We start from the raw sequence: 20447 nt of genomic DNA on the forward strand, positions 1-20447 counted from the left end.
TAGAGAATATTTTTTTTAATTTTCAATTTTTCATATAAAGTGAACTGTACAGAAGGTTTTTCTCAATTATAGCTGTTGATATAAAATAAATGAATGCATATATAAGTTTATATGTTTGTAAGATATAAATAAATGTACATTTTAGATATAAATACTGAAAAGATACAAACCATGTTGTAGTGTAGTTCGAGATTAGGAGAAAATGTTTCACTTTATGTTTAATTTCATACCTAATATTTATAAGACTTTTTCCCATATTCTTTTTTGCTGGGACAAAATAAAAATACACTAGAAAGTGATAAAATAGCAAATCTATAAATAAAACATTTCCTAATTTGTTAAATTTTGAATTATAGGCAAAAATGACTGAAAAATACTGATACAAATGTTACTTAATCCCTGTAGTTGTACTGGCTGGCATATTTTTTAGTTGAAGAAAATAGTACATGAAGGCTATTTAAGTTGCTGTATGGTGAATATCTTTTGACTTTCATAATTTTTCTTTCATGTAAGTGGATTTCCTTTGTTCTTGTGTTTCTGTTTTGTTGCATTATTGATGCTTTATTTATAGCCTTTAATTGTGTTTGTTATAGGCACCTATTGCTGTCAATTTCCTTGTTGGTAATGCCTTTGCTGTATCCTTTTTATTTTGATGTATTTTCAATTTTGTCTATTTCAAGATCTTTTTGCCTTTATTTCCCTTTGGATCTTTCTCTCATCTCTGCTGTTGAGGTGAGTATTGTGGGCATCACATTGTTAGCTATATGTTTACAATCTACTCAGCCAGCCTGTCCTTTCATTGGGGAATGTAATCAGTTGCATTCAAGTAAGGTCATGCTGTCACTGTGTTCAGCTTTTACTAGACATTTGGTTTATCCTTTGTCCTTTCTTCTCTGATTGTTCATCATTGTGGCTTGATGTAATAACAGTTTTTCTTCTTTTCTGTTGTATTTCTGCCCTTCTGAGTTCTGCTTCCTGGGGTGACTTAATGGCAGTTGGCCTTTCACTTTTAGTGTGGGGTTCCCCATAAACAGTAGAACCAGTCTGGAGGTAATACATTCCTCCAATTTTGCCTGCTTTGAAAGGCTTTGTTTCTCTTTCATTTCTAAAGGGTAGCTTTGTAGGTTTTTGGTTGGTAATCTTTTCTTTTTGGCATTTGAATATATTAGCTCGTTCTCTCCTAGTTTATGAGGTTTATCTGAAAAATCTGTTAATATAATGTTGATGCCATTGTAAATGATTGGTAAATTTTTTTATGGCTTTTGTATTTTCTTTTTGGATTATGCTTTTGACAGTCTGACTGTTATGCCTTGGCAAAGGTTTCTTTCTCAAAACTATTAGGTGTTCTTTAAGCTTCATTGGACTGGCTATCCATATCTTTTCCAAAGTTTGTGGAGTTTTGAGCAGCTATTTTGTTGAAGGTGTTTTCGGTGCCTTTATCTTCTCTTCAGCTTCTGGCATACTGGTATTATGATTGCTTGCTGACAGTGACATACTGTTAAGTCTTGAATGTTTTCTTTGTTCTGTTTCTTTTTCATGTGACTATGTTACTTCACAGTACCTGTCATTAAGCTCAGAAATTACTCAGCCTGATCACTCATGCACTGAGGCTCACAGCCATATTTTTAAATTTTCATTTCTGAAGTTCTTTAGCTCCTAGATCTGTCTGTCTGTCTTATCTAGCTATCATCTATATATATTTTTTTATTTTCTTCCTTTCATTATGTGTATGCATATGTACCTGCTTGTCTGTCTGTGCACCAGGTGAATACAGGTGCCTTCAGAGGCCAGAACAGGATGTCACATCTGGAGCTAGAGTTAAAGGCAGCAAGCTGCCTCATGTGGGTGTTAAAAATTGAACTTGGGTCAAGTGCTCTTAACCACTGAGATCTGTCTAGCCCTGAGCTCCAAGATATCTAATTGTTTTTTTTGTAAGCTATTTACTGAGTTTCTTATTCATACCACAAGCTCTTTGTAACTTCAGTGAAATGTCTGTGTTTTCTTTAATCTTGTTAAGTTTATTTAAAATCATTCTTCTGAATTATGTTTCAGGCAATTCATTGCTTTTCTCTTTTCTGTGGTCTATTATTAGAGAGTTATCCTTTGTGAGGTATCGTATTGCCGTGTTTTTCATGTGTGGTGCAATCTTGATGGGTTAGCTACTCCCAATTATGTAGAATAACTTCTGCAGGACAAAAGTTTATACTTCCAGTGTGCCCTACAGTACTGGTTGGATAATGCCTTGGGTTTGGTTTCCGATGACCATTTAATTGCAGTGTACATATTAGGAGTTTTTGGTTTTGCTTTAAACTTGTAATAAACACTGATGATGTCTGTATGTCATTGGGTGGGCTGCAAGGGTTTGGCAGTCTGTATGCAAATCTCTTAAGTAAGGAAGGTTCCCTGGCAGCTCTGAGCCATACTGTGTGTGACTTCATTGTGGAGGGCCATCAATTTCCATGGTCATTTAAGGACAGGACCACCCCAGTTGGCTCAGGTGGATGTGTCACAGTTTGTCCACTACTAAGGTAGGGTTTCTGTCAAGGTCTGTGGCCTGCATTAGAGGCAGGCTGCACCAATGTGCAATTCAAAACACCTGTCAGTGCCCGAGGTCTGCCTGGGTGACTTTGCAGAGCTGTGCTGCTGAAGAAAAGCCTTCTAGCTGGTTCCAAAGGCTGAAGTGTTGGGTGAGTGGAGCCAGATGTTTGTTTTTTACAGCTACAGTCACTACAGTTCCTGAGCAAGGCTGTTCAACTGCCAGCCCCTCCCTCCCTCCCTCAGCCTGCCACCCCCGCCCTCCCTCCCTCCCTCCCTCCCTCCCCTTATAGATCTCTCTCTCTCTCTCTCTCTCTGTCTCTCTCTCTCCATCCTTCCCTCTTTAATACTATTTATAAATAACAGTATTTTGAGTTTTTTATGTTTCTTTTGTTCCTCAACAGTGGTATTTGGAAATACATATTTTGAGCTTGTGTCTTGTGCTTTGTTAAGCTAATTTATTCACTCTGGGAGCATTTCTTTTTCAGTATTCACAGTTAAAAACAAATAAACATATTTTATGCCATTCCAATATTATAATATTTTGTTTTTTAATGGTAGTCACTTCTAGGATTGTGTGAATAAATAAGAATTGTGAAAGAGGAAACTCTTTGACTTTTTTTGAATATTAGGTGAAAAGCAGCCTTTCACTTATTATGGTAAGTACAGTTTTTGTCATTTCTCTGGTAAAAGAAATTTACTTCTACTAGTGACAAATTTATTATGCTGCATTTTGTAAAATGATTTCCTCACATCTATTACATGATTCCTTCCATTTTATTCTTTAATATGATATTCTGTATGGATTGATTTTTAAGTGTTTAACCCTTACCTTCCTCTTCTGGAAAAAATCCTGCTTGGCAATGAGTTATTTTCTGATGGTATATTGCTAAATTCTCTTTCTCAGTATTTTGTTTGCTTGTTTTCTGACAGGGTCTCCCTAGTCCTAGCCTACCTGGATGTCACTATATGGACCAGGCCAGCCTAGATCTCAGATCCACCTTCCTCCCCTGCCACCATCACCCCCAGGGCTGGGAGTAAAGGCTCCTGCCTCCACCATGCCAGGCTCTTTGTCAGTCTTTGAAAGAAAAAATTTTTTTTCAAGTTATGTTGTTCTTTCTCTTTTGACATGGATTTGACTTTTTTTTTGGCGGGGGGGAGTTTCTTTTAGAGACAGGGTCTCCTGTAACCCTTGCTGGCACTCGCTATAATAGACCATGCTGGCCTCAGTCTCACAGACATCCATCCACCAAGGGCTGGGATTAAAGGTGTGGGCCCTACACCTGGCTCTGGGGTCTGTTGGCCATGAGAGCTACTTACTTCTGCCAGTTATATTCAGGGGAAGCTGCTTTGCTCACTTTCATTACTAGAGAAACGTCCTCACTTTTGCCTACTGTTTCCTTACTTGGTGTATCTCCAGTCTTCATGGAATTTATTTCTCTTGTTTGTGTTGGTCTACTATTAGAGCAACAGCTGTTAGGAGTTATTACATAATCTCTAGAAAGAGACTCCTATTTTGAGTTTTGTGGAAGAATACATTGCTTATAATTTTCATGTCCTTTGTGGTTTCCATCATGTGCTCTTTCTTACTGTGCATTTTCATCAATTATTTTTTGCACAGAGTACATTTCTCTCTTAGGCTTCATCCTGAGAAAAATGTTTATTGTTGAACTTCATTGATGCTGCTATAAGCTGAGCTAGTTTGATCAGTTTTCTTCTGGTACTTTCTTCAACAGCATTCTTATGTTGGGTGCATCTCCCTCCTTGGCTCATTTAACTTCTCGGACAGCCCTATCATAAGTTCTTTATTGTATCTTAAATGTTTTTGCTTTTCTGTGCATAGAGGATACAGATACTTTTTTTTCCCCTTTGGCTTTAATGAAAGTGCTGCCCTGTTGCTCTAGTTGGAATTTCTCTATAAATACATGATTATCATACAGTTTAAGTGTTAAAATCTAGTTTTCCAACAGCTTCAAATATCGTCTCTAATTTCCACAGACTTTCCTTTAGATACCATTAATATTTCTATATATTAAAAATTCTGTTGAGTCACTTAGAAATGAGTGCTGTCTCTTTAATCATCCCACATTTATTTATATTTGAAGTTTTGAAGTAGTTATGTTAAACATTCTCTAGAGTTAATGATTTCTCTGCATTGATATTTCTAACACTTATTTTTTTAAATTGTCAGTACAGAAATAAATAGGTACTATAGGAAGAAGCTACAATAATTTTGCTTTTGTAAAATCTTGTGTCAAAAGATATTTATTAAAAAACTCCAATATGGATGTTTTTGGAAACTTTATTAATAATTGTCAAAAATGAGAAGCTGCCAGTGTGTCCTTCAGTAGGTGAACAGAGAAGTATCCACACAATGGAGCAGTAAAAATACATGAGCTGCCGAGCTCATGAAGAAAGACATGAAGGACCTGAAGGACCTGAAATACAAGTAGTTAAGTGAATGGCTCTAGTTGTAGAGAGCTGTGCACTTTATGATTCCAACTGTATGACATTCAGGGGAAGGCAGAATTATGACAACAGCACAAAATAGGGGCAGAAGGAGGAAGAGTGAAAGGTGGAAGACCAGTGTTTACAGTACAACCATCTCTGATGTAATGGTAAACGGATGACATGTATTATTAAAATCCATAGACCTGCAGAGCACAAACGGTGAATCCTAGGAAAAGCTGTGGTCTTCAGTTAATAGTAGTGTCTTAAAACCTGTTCATCAGTTATAACTATTGCATACCATTTCAAGGAATGAACTGGATATGAGGAACCGGGGGAGATCGGGGTATAGTACTGACAGCTCTTTATGTACTATTTTGTTGCAAGCCTTAATTTTTCTAAAATGTGTAATATATAAAATTTAAAAGATAATGATTCCTAATAAAGAGCTCATAAATAAAGTAACCTTGTCATCTGAAGGAGGGCACTAAAGCACTTCTGAATATGTTTGGAACTTACGTTGTCAGTTTTGGTCACCTGTAGTGGTTCTTGAATTTGCCTCATTGCTGTCCTTTTTTCCTATTAGGTGTACTGGCCCTGTCTTGGTATCCACCTGATTCAAATGATGAGAATGGAGAAGCTACTGATTACTTGGTACCAACTATTTTGGATAAAGCTCATAAATATAATCTAAAGGTATTTAACTTATTTCAAACTATACAACTCTTGTCCAAATTGTAAGATATCCCTCAACCGTTTTTCTAATCATGTTTTATATTTATGTATTTATTATATATATAGATTTTATTTTTTGAGACAGGTCTTACTGTATAGCCTTGGCTGCCCTGGAACTCACTGTCACGTCAGTTGACCAGACTCACAAAGATTCACTAGCGTCTGCTTCCCAAGTGCTGGGCATATACCACCATGCTCGGCCTTTATTACGTGTTTTAATAGGAAGAGAAAGAATCTTGCAAGGTTCCTTGGTGAACAGAATGTAGAAATTAATGAAATTAATGTTTATCTTAAATGTCAAAAAATACTTTTAAAAAGTATCTTTAATTACATAGCATTATATCTTTATAAAGTAGTTAGAAAATTTCTGCTCAAATATTTTTTCAAAACCAGATTCTATTTAAACCTTATTTGACATCATACCTATGTACATTTACAGTGCAAATGAAAGTCTGCAGACACTTGTAAAATCACATCTATTCTACTCAGTTTTATCACAAGGGAGAAAACATTTCTCCCATTCTAAAAAATTTTTTTTTCTTTAAAAAATTAGTCTTGGAAACCAGTAGTTGTAATGGTTAAATGGAAATATACTGAATACCAAAAAATTAACCTTTGTCTTAAAATCTAGACTAACTTTTGAATAGTTGGTGCTGTATATATAGCAATACCAACCTTAGTGTGTCCCTAACTAAACTAGTTTCTGCATTCTCAGAGTGAAGCACGGAAAAGCCAATTAAAGCAGAGCAATTTTTAAAGTTTTTTTGTTGAGCTTTTGTACATTTCAGCAGTTCTTAATCCAATTCAAACCCCCTTCCCCATCCATATCCTCCCCACTTCCACCCCCCACCAGACCTCATGTATTCCCCGATACATCTTAAGTCCTATCAGTCAAGCATTTGTGCCCAGATGTCCTTCAGTGCAAATTCATCCACTAGAGTCTAGTCAACCTCTGTAGCAATCATTGGTATGGCCTACTCTCCCTCACCCAATAGTGATCAGTCTCCCGTAGTTCCCAGACTGGGGCAGACCCACCACCCATGTCCCTCACTCCACTCTGGGCCCTTATTTAATTGTGTTGGCATGGGTCCTGTGCTCGATGCCACCACTGCTGTAAGTTCATATGTGAAACTTTCCAGTGGCCTGAAAGCCCCTGTTAAGCAGAGCAATTTTAAAGTCTACAGTTGTTAAATCTTGAAATGCAACATTATAATTAAAATACATTTCCTTTAAAGAAAAAATGAAAAAGATATAAATAGCACTGGTATTACATTAATAAATGGAAGGTAAAGGAAAGGGTGGTTAAGGATGAAATAAAAAATAAAAACTGAATTCAGATTGGATCTGTAATGTAGCAGCATGGGAGACTGAGGCAGGAAAATCACAGATTTGACAAACTGGACAAAATAGTGAAACTCTATCTCAAAATAATTTTAATTAAGTAGAAAATTAGTCAATTCATTATAATTTTTTCTTATACCCTGGGGGAAAAAATAAATCGGCAAACCACCGGCAGGACTGAAAGTGCACAGGACGGAGGTAGTGCAGCGTCAGAGATTAAAGAGGAGACTGATCTGTAGGTACACAGGGCGGAGGTAGTGCAGCGTCAGAGATTAAAGAGGAGACTGATCTGTAGGTACATGGGAGTTGATAAATTTATCAGCATTTTCTGAAATTGATCTGAAAAGTTGCATAGGAAGCTACCTCCCCCCCCATATTTTTTTCTGTACAGAAATCAGTTTCATAAATTTGAATGATTAATTCTCCTTGAAAAATACGTACAAAGCAATTTAGCAGATGTCTTCCCCAAAGTACCAGTTCTGTTCTCTCAGTTTTATTCAACCTTTGAGAAACAGCTAATTCCTGTGACATAAAGATACTGATATTTTTAGGATGTACATTTTGGAACATCAAACAATAAGTATTTGCTATCTCACAATCTTAAAATAATTTCTAAGGGTCAAAAATCTGTAAAGATCTTCAGTAGGCCTGTCTGGATCCATGTCTCGCAAAGATTTCTGGGAACTATTGGCTACTGCCTCAGTCACCTAAGACTAGAGAATCCAGATCTCAGCCTTGCAAGGTAGTAGCTGACAGCCTGAGCCTCAGTTCCTTGCAGCTGATGGATTAGAATCTTTTTTTCTTTTTTTGCGGGGGATCTTTTAAGACAGGGTCTCCCTGTAGCCCCAGCTGTCCTGGAACTCACTATGTAGACCAGGCTGGCCTTGAACTCACAGAGATCTGCCTGCCTCTGTCTCCCGAGTACTGGGATTTTAAGTTCTAGCCTTTTGTTGCTTGAATTCCAGTCTCCTTAGGCCATGACAGATAGCTTCCCCAGAGTAAGCAATGATTTGAGAAAGAGTGCAATGTGCTTAAGTTGCAGTCTACTTTGACCTAGTAGCAGAAGTGACTCATCACTTCTGCCTTGCTCTGTTAGATTATCTACTGATACAGCAGCCCTGGTGTGATATGGAACGGCACTACATAGTCTGTGATGACCAGGAAATGAACATCCTTGGGTGCTATACTGTAACCACAATAAATGTTCTAATTTATTCTATAATGGTAATACAACTGCTATTCAGAACTGATCCAGGAGAGCATAGAAACTTTTCACAAATGAAAGTAGTTGCAAAATTCCTAAAGAAAACTTACATAAGAAGTGTTTATTCATCACCTATGTTCACCCAAGAGTATGCGTTCTAAGTCCAAGCTATGTTCAAATCTGGGTCAAAGACTATGTATGTATATATGTAGCTTGTTATGCAGCTTGTGTACCTCTATTCCTAATGTGGAAATAGTGGCAGATCATACCATGTAAAATGCTTATAAAAAGGATATAGCTGGGCGTAGTGGTGCACACCTTTAATCCCAGCACTTGGGAGGCAAAGGTAGGAGGATCTTTGTGAGTTCAAGGCCTGCTTGGTCTGCATAGTGAGTTCCAGGACAGCTGGGGCTACAGGGAGAACATGCCTCAAAAAGACCAAAAAAAAGAATATATAAATCATTAGAATTGGAGTATGGCATAGAGTAAGCATAACGTTAGTGTTAGTTAAGAAAACGTCACTGACTGTTTAAAAATGAACTTGAACTTGATAATCTTGATGGACACCATAAATTTGAGGAAATAGAATTTAGGACTAATAAAACTCATAGTAAACAAAATTCTTTAAACCAGTAAATGATCTTTTAGTAACATATCAAGTGCCATAGCTGTTGGAAAAACCAGAAATAATAGATAAAAATGTCATCAGTAGATACACTAAAAAATCCTCGGTGTTGTATTTCACTTAATACAATAATCTCTAGATATGTCTGTTTTTCTGAAAACAACCTAACTTCAGTCTTCTTTCTAGCTAAAGAAATTTCCACTGTGTATTTATGTGAGTTTTTCTTTATTCATTCATGTGTTGACAATTAGTCTGATTCTCTGACTTGACTTTTGTGGTAGGTCTATTTTATATTCCCTGAAGACTTGCCATACTGATTTCCATAGTGACTGGACTCATTTACATTCCCATCAGCAGTATGCAGGAGTTTCCTTGTTCCTGAATCCTTGCCAGCATTTGCTGTTATGCTCTCTTAATGATAGCCATCTGACTGGAATGAAATGGAATCTTAATGCTGTTTTAATTTTCATTTCCCTGAAGACTGAGCCTGTTGAACATTTTTTTTTTTTTTGTATGCTTATTGGCCATTTCTACTTAATCTTTCGGGTACTGTCTATCATTCTCTTAAGACATTGATTCAGTGTGTGTATGACTTTTTTGGTAATCTTTTGTGTAATATTCAGAATATTAGTCATCAGTTAGATATACACCTTTCAAAGATTCATTTCCCCTACTCTATAGGCTATCTCTTTGACTGATTGTTTACTTTGCTGTGCAGTCCCGTTGTTCAGTTACTGGTTTTGTTTCCTGAGCTGTTGGAGTTTCTTTTCAGGAACTTGTTGCCTATGCATTTATCTTAGAGATTTCCCCCCTTTGTTTTCTTCTAGCAGTTTCAGAGTTTTGGGTCTGACATTAAAGGTCTTTGATTCCTTATGTATTGATTTTTATACAGGGTGAAAGATAAGGCTCTAATTTTGTTTTTCTGAGTGTATGTCTAATTTTGCCAACACCATTTGTTAAGAGGCTATGTTTTGACCTAGGCCTGGTGTGTACACCTTTAATCCTAGCACTCAGAAGGAAGAGACAGGTAGATCACTGTGACATTGAGGCCAGCCTGGTCTACATAGTAAGTTCCAGGCTACCTCGGGCTATAGGGAGACAAAACAGAACAAAACAATGTATATTTTTGTCACCATTGTCAGATATCAAGTGGCTATATCTGCACATGCTTTTTCTTAGGTCCTCTGTTTTACCCCACTAATCTACCTGTTTTTAATTTTTGCTGGTACTGTACTGATTTTATTAAAATGGTTCTTTTTGCTCAGGATTGTTTTGGCAATTAAGGGTCTTTTCTGCTGCTCTGTGAACTTTAGTTCTGTGAAAGTTTCCCTTGCAAATTTGAAGTGGATTGTGTTTAATCTGTAAACTTATACATATAATCATTTTTACAATAGTAATTCTTCCAATCCATGAACATGGAAAGTCATTTTATCTTCTAATATCTTCTTCAGGTTCCTTATTCAGTGTTTTAAAATCTTTAAAAGTAGAAGTCTTTCAGTTTCTCAGTTTGGTTTATTCTAAGGAATTATATTTTTTGAAGCTATTATAAATAATAGAGTTTTCCTGATTTCTTTCTGAGCATGTTCTTTATTGGTATATAGGATGGCAGCTGATTTTGGATGTTGATTTTATATCTTGATGCTTTGCTGAAAGTTTTTATCAGGTCTAGGAGTTTTTTTGATGGAGTCTAGAGGGTCTTTAATATTTAGGGCCATGCCATCTGCAAGTAGGAAAAATATTAATTCTCCCTTTCCTGTTTGTATCCCTTTTATAACTTTCTTTTGTCTTATTGCTCTAGTTAAGACTTCAAACACAATGTTGAATTCAGATTGGAAAAGGCAGACATGCTTGTCTTATTCCTTATTCTAGTGACAATGCTTTTAATTTTTCCCCATTTAGTATAATGTTGGCTATAGATTTGCCATGTTACATTGAAGTTTGTTCCTTCTATTCTATTATGAAAGGATGTTGGACTTTATCAAAGATTTTAATGAAGCTCCCTCGTGCAGAGGAGGGTCAGGAACACAAAAGGTCACAAATAGACAAAGCATAGAGATAAAGAGTCTGCTGAATGCTGGTCCTTGGACAGGACTCCTGTATTAAACTTCACCCACCCAAGGCTCAGAGACCATTGGGGAAGAGGGGGCAGAAAGATTGTAAGAGCCAGAGAGAAGGTGTATCACCAGATGGAAACCGATTCCTACAAGCTCCTGGGAACCTGCTCATATGATTCTATAGTACCAGTGACAGCATACACAAGTCCCTTGCAAACTCAGGCAGACAGTGACCCAGCATAGAACTGGGAAAATGAACAGCGGACCCAAATCTAATCTGAAGAAATATTAGCAGCTGATTGCTGTTAGGTAAAGAAGAGCTGATCTTCAAGACTTTCTGTGTATCTTTACATATAATTTCTGCCCTTGAGCTTAATTAGGAGTTCTCACATTTATTGATTTACATGGTTTAAGCCATCCCTGGAATGATTCAACTTGATCATGGGGATGATCTTTTAGATGTGTTACAGAATTTGGTTGGGCACTATTTTATTTGAAATATTCGTATTCATATTCATCAGGAAAATTGGTTTGTAATTTTCTTTTTTATTATGTCTTTATTTGGCTTGAATATCAAGGTCACACTGGCTTCATAAAATGAATCTGATAGCATTGTTTCCCTTTCTGTTTTATGGAATAGTTTGAGGAACATTGCAGTTAGTGATTTAAAATTTTGTAGAACTGAGCAGTGAATACACTTGGGATATATTTTTAGGTGGAAAACTTTATTACAGCTCCAACCGCATTTCTTGTTACACATTTGTTTAAGAATTTTATCTCTTCTTGTTTTAGGTGGTTGTCCTAGTTTGCTTTCTTTTGCAGTGATAAAACACTGACCAAAAGCAACTTTGGGGAGGAAAGGATTTATTTCAGTTTATATGTTAAAGTCCATCATCAAGGGAAATCAGTTCAGGCGCTCAAGGCAGGAACCTAGAGGCAGGGATTGACGTACAAACCATGCAGGAATGTGGCTCACAGGCTTGTTCTCTCTGCTCTGGTTTGCTCAGCTATCTTTCTTAGCGAGCCCACCACCCACAGTGGCCTACACCTTCCCATATCAGTTAGCAATAAAAAAAAAAAAATGCCCCACAGACATGTCCACATAACAGTCTGGTAGAAGAAATAACTCACGAGGTTCCCTCATCCCACGTGTGTCAAAGGTGAAAAAACAAAGCTAATTATGACTTCCTAGTCCTTGTCAGTTTTGACAAACACATCACTTTAACTTTTCTTTGTTTGTCCCAAGGTCTCATGTTAATACCCAAATATAAAACAGTACAACTTTGGAACCGCAGAGATGGCTCAGCAGTTTTGAACATTGGCTTCTCTTAGAGAGGACCAGGGTTCGATTCCCAGCACCCACATGTTGGCTAATAGCCATCCATAACTTCAGTTCCAGGGGATTCAACACCCTGTTGTGACCTCTGTGGACATTGCAGAACACAGGTGCACTTGCACAAATGCAGGTAGTACACTCACACACATAAAATAAAAATAATAAATATTTTTTAAACAACAAAAAGAAAAACAGTACAACTTTAAATTCCTACGGGCTTTAAAAATTTCAATGCTTTAAAAGTCCAGTGTCTTGGGGCTGGAGAGATGATGGCTCAGCAGTTAAGAGCACTGACTGCTCTTGCAGAGGACAGTTTGATTAGAAGTTGCTTTGGCATGGGGAGGAGAACACAGACTCTTGTATAGCCCATACTGGCTTCTGTAACTGAAGATGGCCTTGAACTTCTGATCTTCTGTGGCCATCTCCTCATTGATAAGATTATAGATAGATAGCACCAGGCTGGTTTTAATGCAGTGCTGGGGATGGAAACCAGGGCTTCATTCATTCTAGGTAAGCCTTCTGACAACTGAGCCACATTCCCAGGCCCCCTCCCTTAAAAACAACAAAAACAAGCTAAAACATGGCTAGAGAGATGACTCATTGATTAAGAGCACTGGCTGTTCTTGCAGGAGGAACAGTTTCAATTCCCAGCACCCACTTGGTGGCTAACAACTGTTTGTAACTCTAGCTCCAGATGATCCAACACCCTCTTCTGACCTTCATGGGCATTGCTCAACATAGGTGCACTTACGTACTTGTAGGCAATACACTCATACATATAAAATAATAAATAATTTTTTTAAGTCTGATGTCTTTTTAAAAGTCAAAAGCCTCTTAACCATAGAGTCCTATAAAATTACAAGTAAGTTATATGTTTTCTTATTTCAAAAGGGAAGAGCTAGGAACAGTTAAGCAAAGCCAAAGTCCAACAATGTAGCTCAGTGTCGGATATGTGGGATGCACTCATGATCTTCTAGACTCCAGAAGGCTTGGGCAGCTTCACTTCTCTGGCTCTGCCCTCTGCAACACACACAACTTGTTTCCTAGGCTGTGGCCGACTGCATTCCACACATGCTGCTGTCCACAGTCCTGGCATCTCAAGTATTCTGGAGTCTTCAATTAAAACTGAGGCTGCAACTTCAAGAGCATTGATCTTTCATGTACTCTCTTCCTAGATACTTGCAGTACCTGCCACACAATACCAAGCTTCAGTTGCCCTCCATGACCCCTCCAGTCCTTCAGCTTTCATGCCTTAAAACATTACTACATGGGAAACTCTTACACATTACCAAGTTCTGCTTCCAGCTTGAGATACAGCCTTGGCCCTTCTGGACCACAGCTTCTGTGCACATATGCTGAGGAAATACTTCCCAGAAGATTTCACCTCAGTGATGCAAGTCTCTTATTAATCTTAGCCAGTTTTTCAGCCCCAGCTCTCCAGCATCCATTGTCCCAGTGATGCAATGGTTTCATTTGAATTTGCTGGTCTCTTGTTAATCACAGCTCATTCTTCAGTCCCAGCTGACCAGAAACCAATTTTTTTTTTTCCTCAAAATAACACAGGAACAGCCCCAGTAGAGTCCTTGAGGGACTCTCAAACTTCCATCTGAAACTTCACAAGGCCTGCATTGTCTGCATTTCTCTCAACATTCATATCTTCTAAGCGCCCTCCAAACAGCCTGTTAGGCTTTTGAACACTCAATGGTTTTCTAGCCCAAAGTTCTAAATGCTTCTCCAGTTCCCCACAAAACCAACATGATCAGCTCCACCACAGCAAGATCCCACTCTCTAGTACTAATTTCTGTCCTAGTTTGCTTTTTTTTATCGCTGTGATAAAACATTAAGCAAAAACATTTTGGGAAGGATTTAGCTTGTGGATCAATGAGTGGTCAAGAAAATGCCCCACAGACATGTATAGGCCAGTGTCATACAGGCATTTCCTTAATTGAGATTGCTGCATCCAAGGTGTGTCAGGTCAACAACTAACTGAAACGACCTCTGACAGAGGTCATAACGTTTCTAGAAATTCATTTCTTCTAATATTTCCAATGTATTGGAATGTAGTTTTGAAAATATGCCCAGAAGGTCTTTCATTTCAACATTCTTCTTTTCTTTGTATTTAGTATTTTATTAATTAACATGTTGTGACAGCTCTTTTCTGATCTTGTCTGTTTAGGATTCTACATGCTTCCTGTATTCAGATTGCTGTCTCTGGATTTAGAGGCTTTGGGGCTATTATTTTATTGAATATTCTTTTTATTCTCATAGCTGTATTTCTTTACCTTTTTCTATTCCCAGGATTTGTAAATTTGGCCTTTTAATGATGTCTCAGATATCTCACATGTTCTTTTTTTTAATGAATGAAATTTTATTATATTCAAATTTCAGTGTTACTAAATAGAATTTTACTAGGACACATTCATACCCATTTGTGCATTCTGCTTGGTTATTTTCACACTATAATGGTCAGTATGAGTGGTTGCTTACACAAGAAGATACCATGCAGTTCATAAAAGTGAAAACAGTAACCATCATGACTTCATTTGAAATGTTTATATATTGCTATTGTAAACTAGTCTTGCTTATCAGAAAGCATCTGATAATCAAATGTACACTAAATGTGCATTTACTTATCAGAATATACACTTAAATTTACACTTAATGTACACTTAAATGTACACTTAAATGTACACTTGCTTATCAGAAAACATCTGATAATCAAATGTACACTAAATATTTTGTGATGATATTTAGTTTTGTAGTCTAAATATTAATTGCTGATATCTCTATGGTTATAAAATAATTGGGATTTAATTCATAATTTTTATGTATGTATATGATGTGTAAGCATGTGTGCATTCACTTTTGCATATATGCCTATGGTTGTGTGGGCATGTGTGTGCACAGACTCATATGTGTAAGTATGTACAGGCCAGAAGTTGATGTCCAGTGTCTTCCCCTTTCGTTCTCTAATTACTTAATAAACCCAGATTTTGCCAGTTCCAGCTAGTCTATCTTGCCAGCTTACATTAGGATTCCCTGTCTGCCTCTCAAGTGTCTGCATTTCAGGGAGCCACAAAGCCTGCCCAGCTTTGCATGAGTTCTGGGGCTCAAAACTGTGGTCTTTATGTCTGTGCAGCAAGTTATTTATCCACATAGCAATCTCTGAATTTCATGTATTATCATTAAATTTTTATCCTCTACTATAATGAATCATCAACTATGGATTTTTGAAGAACCCTGATAAATTGTAAACCCTTTTATAGTAGTATATTTCCAACAGAGGCAACTTTATAAGTAGAAAATCCTAGAGAACGTTTTGGTCTTTAATTTGCACATATTTGTAATTCACATAAACTATCATTTATGTTGAAACAGCAATTGATGAAAACGATCTCATCGAAGTGCATGTGACTATCTTGCATTGATATCATTTTGTATATTTAAATTAAACATATTGGGGCTGGAGTGATGGCTCAGCAGTTAAAAGCAATGCCTGCTCTTGAACAGGAAGCAGGTTTAGTTTCCAGCTCCCACATGCCATCCAAAAACCATCTGTTACCAGGGGATCCAGCACCTACTTCTGACCTCTGCAAGCAATGCATGGCACTTACATACATACAGGCAATACACTCATGCACGTAAAGTATTCTTAAAATTTAAATTGAATTAAATTAAACAATGTGTAAGCCTTTGATTTGTATACATGAAAAATTATAGAAGCCATATATTTGAGGTTAAGAATAAGAAAAACAATATTCAATTTTAATGCAAAAAGCTTCAATTCAACTTAGAAATTCTTTCAAATTTTTCACTTAAAATATTACATGTTCTTTTTAAATTTGTTATTTTATCTTTATTGATGTCTGAATGTCGTTATTTATCTACCTTGTCTTCAAGTCTTGATGATCTTTTACTTGATCCATGTTTTTGTTGAAACTTTCCATGAATTTTTTTTGATTGAGCTTTTCTTTTCCAAAAAATTTTAATTTGATTTTTAAAGTATTCTTTTCTCTGTATTGAGCTCTTGTTGTTACAATATTGACTTCCTTACTTCATTCATGTGCTCATTTGCATTCTCTTTGAAGTCTTCAGAAGTCTATTCAAGACCTCTTAGATCTCGTTCCACATTCTTATCATTCTTTTGAATTCTTTGTCTGATATTGCATTCAATTTACTCTCTTTTTATAATCAAATACTTTAAAATCAGTAATTTTTGGAGGTGCCACATTACCATGATCATTTCCTTCTGTTCTGTTGATATTTGCCCATCTAGAATTGGGTCACTGTGTGTTTTGTCACTCTGATTCTTTCAGTTGAAGTTTTTGCAGTGTTCTAGGACAGCTTGTACTGGGTTAAAGTGCTGCCCCTCCTCCCCTCTGGATTGGGAGTGTGGTATAACCCACATGCTCAACCACCGGGCACAGTCTCCAGCATCACTGCAAAAGTACAGCATTACCTACTGATAGAGGCTTCTAAGAAAACTCAGTAATAGTTAAAACAGGTATCTCCTTTAAGTCCAATAAGTTTTGGAGACTAAAGGCACAAGGATTGTGACTATATTTAGAATGTTAGTTACTAAGGACAAGATTAAAATTTATAAGTTGAGTGTGACTAGGAATTCGTATAGAAGCAAAGAAGAAATAGTAAAGGAGGGACAAGTAAAGAGAAAAGAGTTGGGAAATTGTCATGGTAAACACACCCTGAAGATTACTGAATGGGGCTGGAGAGATGACTCAGCAGTTAAGAGCATTGGCTGCTCTTGCAGAGGACCCAGGCTTGATTCCCAGCACCCACATGGCAGCTAACAACCTTAGTAATTCCAGTTCCTGGGCATTCAGTAACCTCGTCTGACCTCCACTGGCTAACTACATGTAGGCAATGCACTCACATACATAAAATAATAATTAATAATAATAGTAAAAGATTACTGAAGCTATAGAAGATCATAATTAAGAAATGCATAGGGGATGGAATAGGGAGAGAGAAGATGATAAAGTGAAGTGGGGAGGGAAAACAGGGCTGTGAGTAAGAGATAACTGAGAGAGTGCAGTAGATGTAGGTGGCGAAACCTGCTAAAGCAATACAAAACTAAAACACAACTATGCGAGACTAACGATTACAACAAGGTGACCGAAAAGTAAATAAAAATACCAGCTCAAATTCCTTCCTTGCCGGTAGCATCAGGGAAAGTCCTCTCCTGCCAGAGAAGAGGCTTTTAACTCTGCTGGTGAGACTGCTCACTCTCATCTGCAGTTCAAATCTGATTGTCCAGAGTGATGGGTATGGAGAGGCTCAGTGGAGATGAAGCAGGTTGCCTGTGGGATTAAAATTTGCCGTGTTTTCTTCAGAGTTCAACCTGCCTTGGTGAGGAGTGTTGCCACCCAGAGCCTTTTCCCCAGTGTGATGGGTGGTCTCAGTTTCCCTGCTTGAATTTCAGTGTTGGAGGTCCTTCCCCAACTTCTGTTTTTCTTTGCAGCTAGAATTTTTCATCTCACCAGGGCTCAGATTGCTTGTGTCTATGTATTATTAATTTGAGTTTCTGTTCAGATTAGCTTCCATAAGGTGTTTGTGTGGTTCTGTGGTTCTCTGGGTTTCCTCTCTTGGGGGTGGAGTTTGGAGTCATGGATGTGCAGTGTTTTCTGCTTTCTCCAGCAGAGTGTTTCCAGCTTCTCTGGGGACCTGGTCCTTCCTTGCCCCATCATAGTATGTAATGTTGAGAAGCAGACAGTATTTTTCTGGCATCTGCTTCATAAAGTTGGTTGGTCTGTTTGTTAAATTTTTTTTTTTCCTACCTTTGTTTCTGGAAATTTACCTTTTCTGTCTTTTTAATGGATCCAAAGTAGGGAGAAGAAGGATCTGCTTCCTTCTCTACTGATTTTGTAAGGTTACATTACAGTCTGTTATTTCATATATACCTTGAATATCTGTATTTCATCTAGTCTCTCACAGTCTGCTCTTTAGTACAGCTGATCCTTCCTTGTCTTTCTGCACTGCTCACTTCATTAAGTTATGAATAGAAAGTGTTCTTGCAGTGAGTGTGGTGATGGGAACCTTCCTAGCCACATCCAGGATCCCTGCTCTGTAACTTTGTGTAAATATTCCAATGGGGGGCATGGTCTTTCCAATACTGGTACTTGAGCTCTGTAAGAGATGTTATAAGGGCTAGGGATGTTGCCCAGTGGAGGGGGGGTGGAGGGAAGAGAGAATCACTATTGAGATACTGTTTCAAATGAAAACCTTTTATTTCCTTTCTGCTTTACAATTACAATTACAAAACTTTCAACTTTTCTTTGGTGGTACTGCGAACTAAACTTGGGAACTTATACATGATAATGCAGTTGCTGAACCACTGATCCCACAGAGATTCACCTGCCTCTGCCTCCTGGGAACTGGGATCACAGGCATGTGTCATCACACTAGGTGTCCTAAGAACACTCTTAAAACAGTCTCTGTCACATGAACTGACTGGCAAGAGCTGCCAAGTGTCATTCAGTGGGTTCTCATTAGCATCTGAAGTCTTCAGTTAGTCGTCTCTACCCTTTCTGGCACCAAAACTGAGATTGAATAAGTAAGTCGAAGGTCCCACTTCTGTCCAGTCTGTACACTCATTCTGTGATATAGAGATGATGAAACTGGCCACTTTAACCTTATGTAATTTTAAAGGCAGAGTAAAAATGTTAATGTATGAAATAGGTTGATTTCTATTCTATTGGAAGCCCTCACGTGGGAGGAGAACCTGGCAAACAGCTCAGATGTTGCCTCTGAAAAGCCACCAAGCCACACTTGTCCCTGTCCTGTACTTCAGCTTTTATGATTAATGATCAGAAAAACATGGAATTAAATATTGTTCAATTTTTTTCTTGGCAATGTTCAGATTTCCCCAATTGATTAATACTGATTTGTTTAGCCACTTCCCCAATAATAACCCTTCAAATTATCAAACTAATTTTGAAAATAGTATAATGGCTATATTAATTTAACTTTGGTGGTTGTGTTTCTCATTCTTTGGTTGTGTTGATTTTACCTTTCTCATTCTACTTTGAGGAATAAAGACTTTTTTTGTTCTTTTGTGTTTAGAAGTAAATTTTCTAGATCATGCCTTTCTCTCACAGTTAGACTATGGTTAGAGCCCATTAGTTTTGATTGCATAATATTTTACTAGCATTAGTTACTAAATTATAATTACAATTTTGATTAATTTAAGCTAACTTCATTTAGGTGAGGGTTTTTAATTATAAAAAAGAAATAAAATTAATGAAAATGTTTGAAAAATTTGTGGCTTGTTTTGCATTACTGTTATCAAAAGCTGAAATTTTTCATGTACAAATGAATAAAATCTAAGTGTTTTTCAATTTGTTATTTGTTTATTTTGATACTTGTGTGTTACTCTCTGAGAGAAGCATGGTAGCACTTGTAACTGTCATTCCATAGACTAGTTTTCCAATTATTATGAAAATCAGAGCATGTAATTTATGAAAGAAAATTATAAATATTGTGCATTTATCAAAAGTGACTGTTAGAATTTACTGCAGTACTGCACTTTACAAAAGAAGCTGACAATTTTTGATTTGCAGCTTTGAAAGCTAATTATAAGAATGAAGTTGACCTTAGTTTATTACTGACAAAACTTACGTTATTATGCTCTAATAAGACAGTAGAGAATAGGGGCTGGAGAGATGGTTCAGTGATTACGAGCACTGGCTATTCTTGCAGAAGATCCAGGTTTGATTCCCAGCACCTACATGGTAGCTAACAACCTTCCTTAACTCCAGTTTCAGGGGACTTCAACGCCTTTTTCTGGCCTGCACAGGCATTGCATGACATGGGTGCATGTACATATATGCAGGCAATACACTCATACGCATAAAATTTTTTAAAAACTAAAAAAATAAAATTGATCTATGAGAATTAATTAATGTAAAATACAGTTTGTTTTAATTGGATAATTGAAAAAAAGCAATTAGAGCTGGAGTACCACAGAAATTTCCAATCACACCAGTAATTCATAGGGCTCAAATCTAAAATTAAAACAATAATCTTAGTAAATTGGCTATTGCTAATTGCTATGGATAACTCAGTGAAATTAAGATTAAAAATGAAAATTCTTAAATTATTTTATAAACTATAAATTATCATTTAAGGGACTCTATTCTTTGCTCATTGGTA

General features: G+C 37.0%; 1 protein-coding gene across 5 annotated transcripts in view; it reads left to right on the forward strand.

Moving 5' to 3' along the window:
• The window catches only part of Manea (mannosidase endo-alpha), a 36149-nt gene that overhangs the window by 7916 nt on the left and 7786 nt on the right, over positions 1–20447 (forward strand). For all 5 annotated transcript variants that reach the window (XM_008839595.3, XM_008839593.3, XM_008839597.3 and 2 more), the window contains one exon: positions 5570–5679. In XM_008839595.3, coding sequence (XP_008837817.1) covers positions 5570–5679 — 110 coding nt within the window. The remainder of the gene's footprint in view (positions 1–5569; positions 5680–20447) is intronic.

This window comes from Nannospalax galili, unplaced genomic scaffold (assembly GCF_000622305.1).
Source record: "Nannospalax galili isolate Female #2095 unplaced genomic scaffold, S.galili_v1.0 scaffold78, whole genome shotgun sequence".
NCBI classification, from domain to species: domain Eukaryota; kingdom Metazoa; phylum Chordata; class Mammalia; order Rodentia; family Spalacidae; genus Nannospalax; species Nannospalax galili.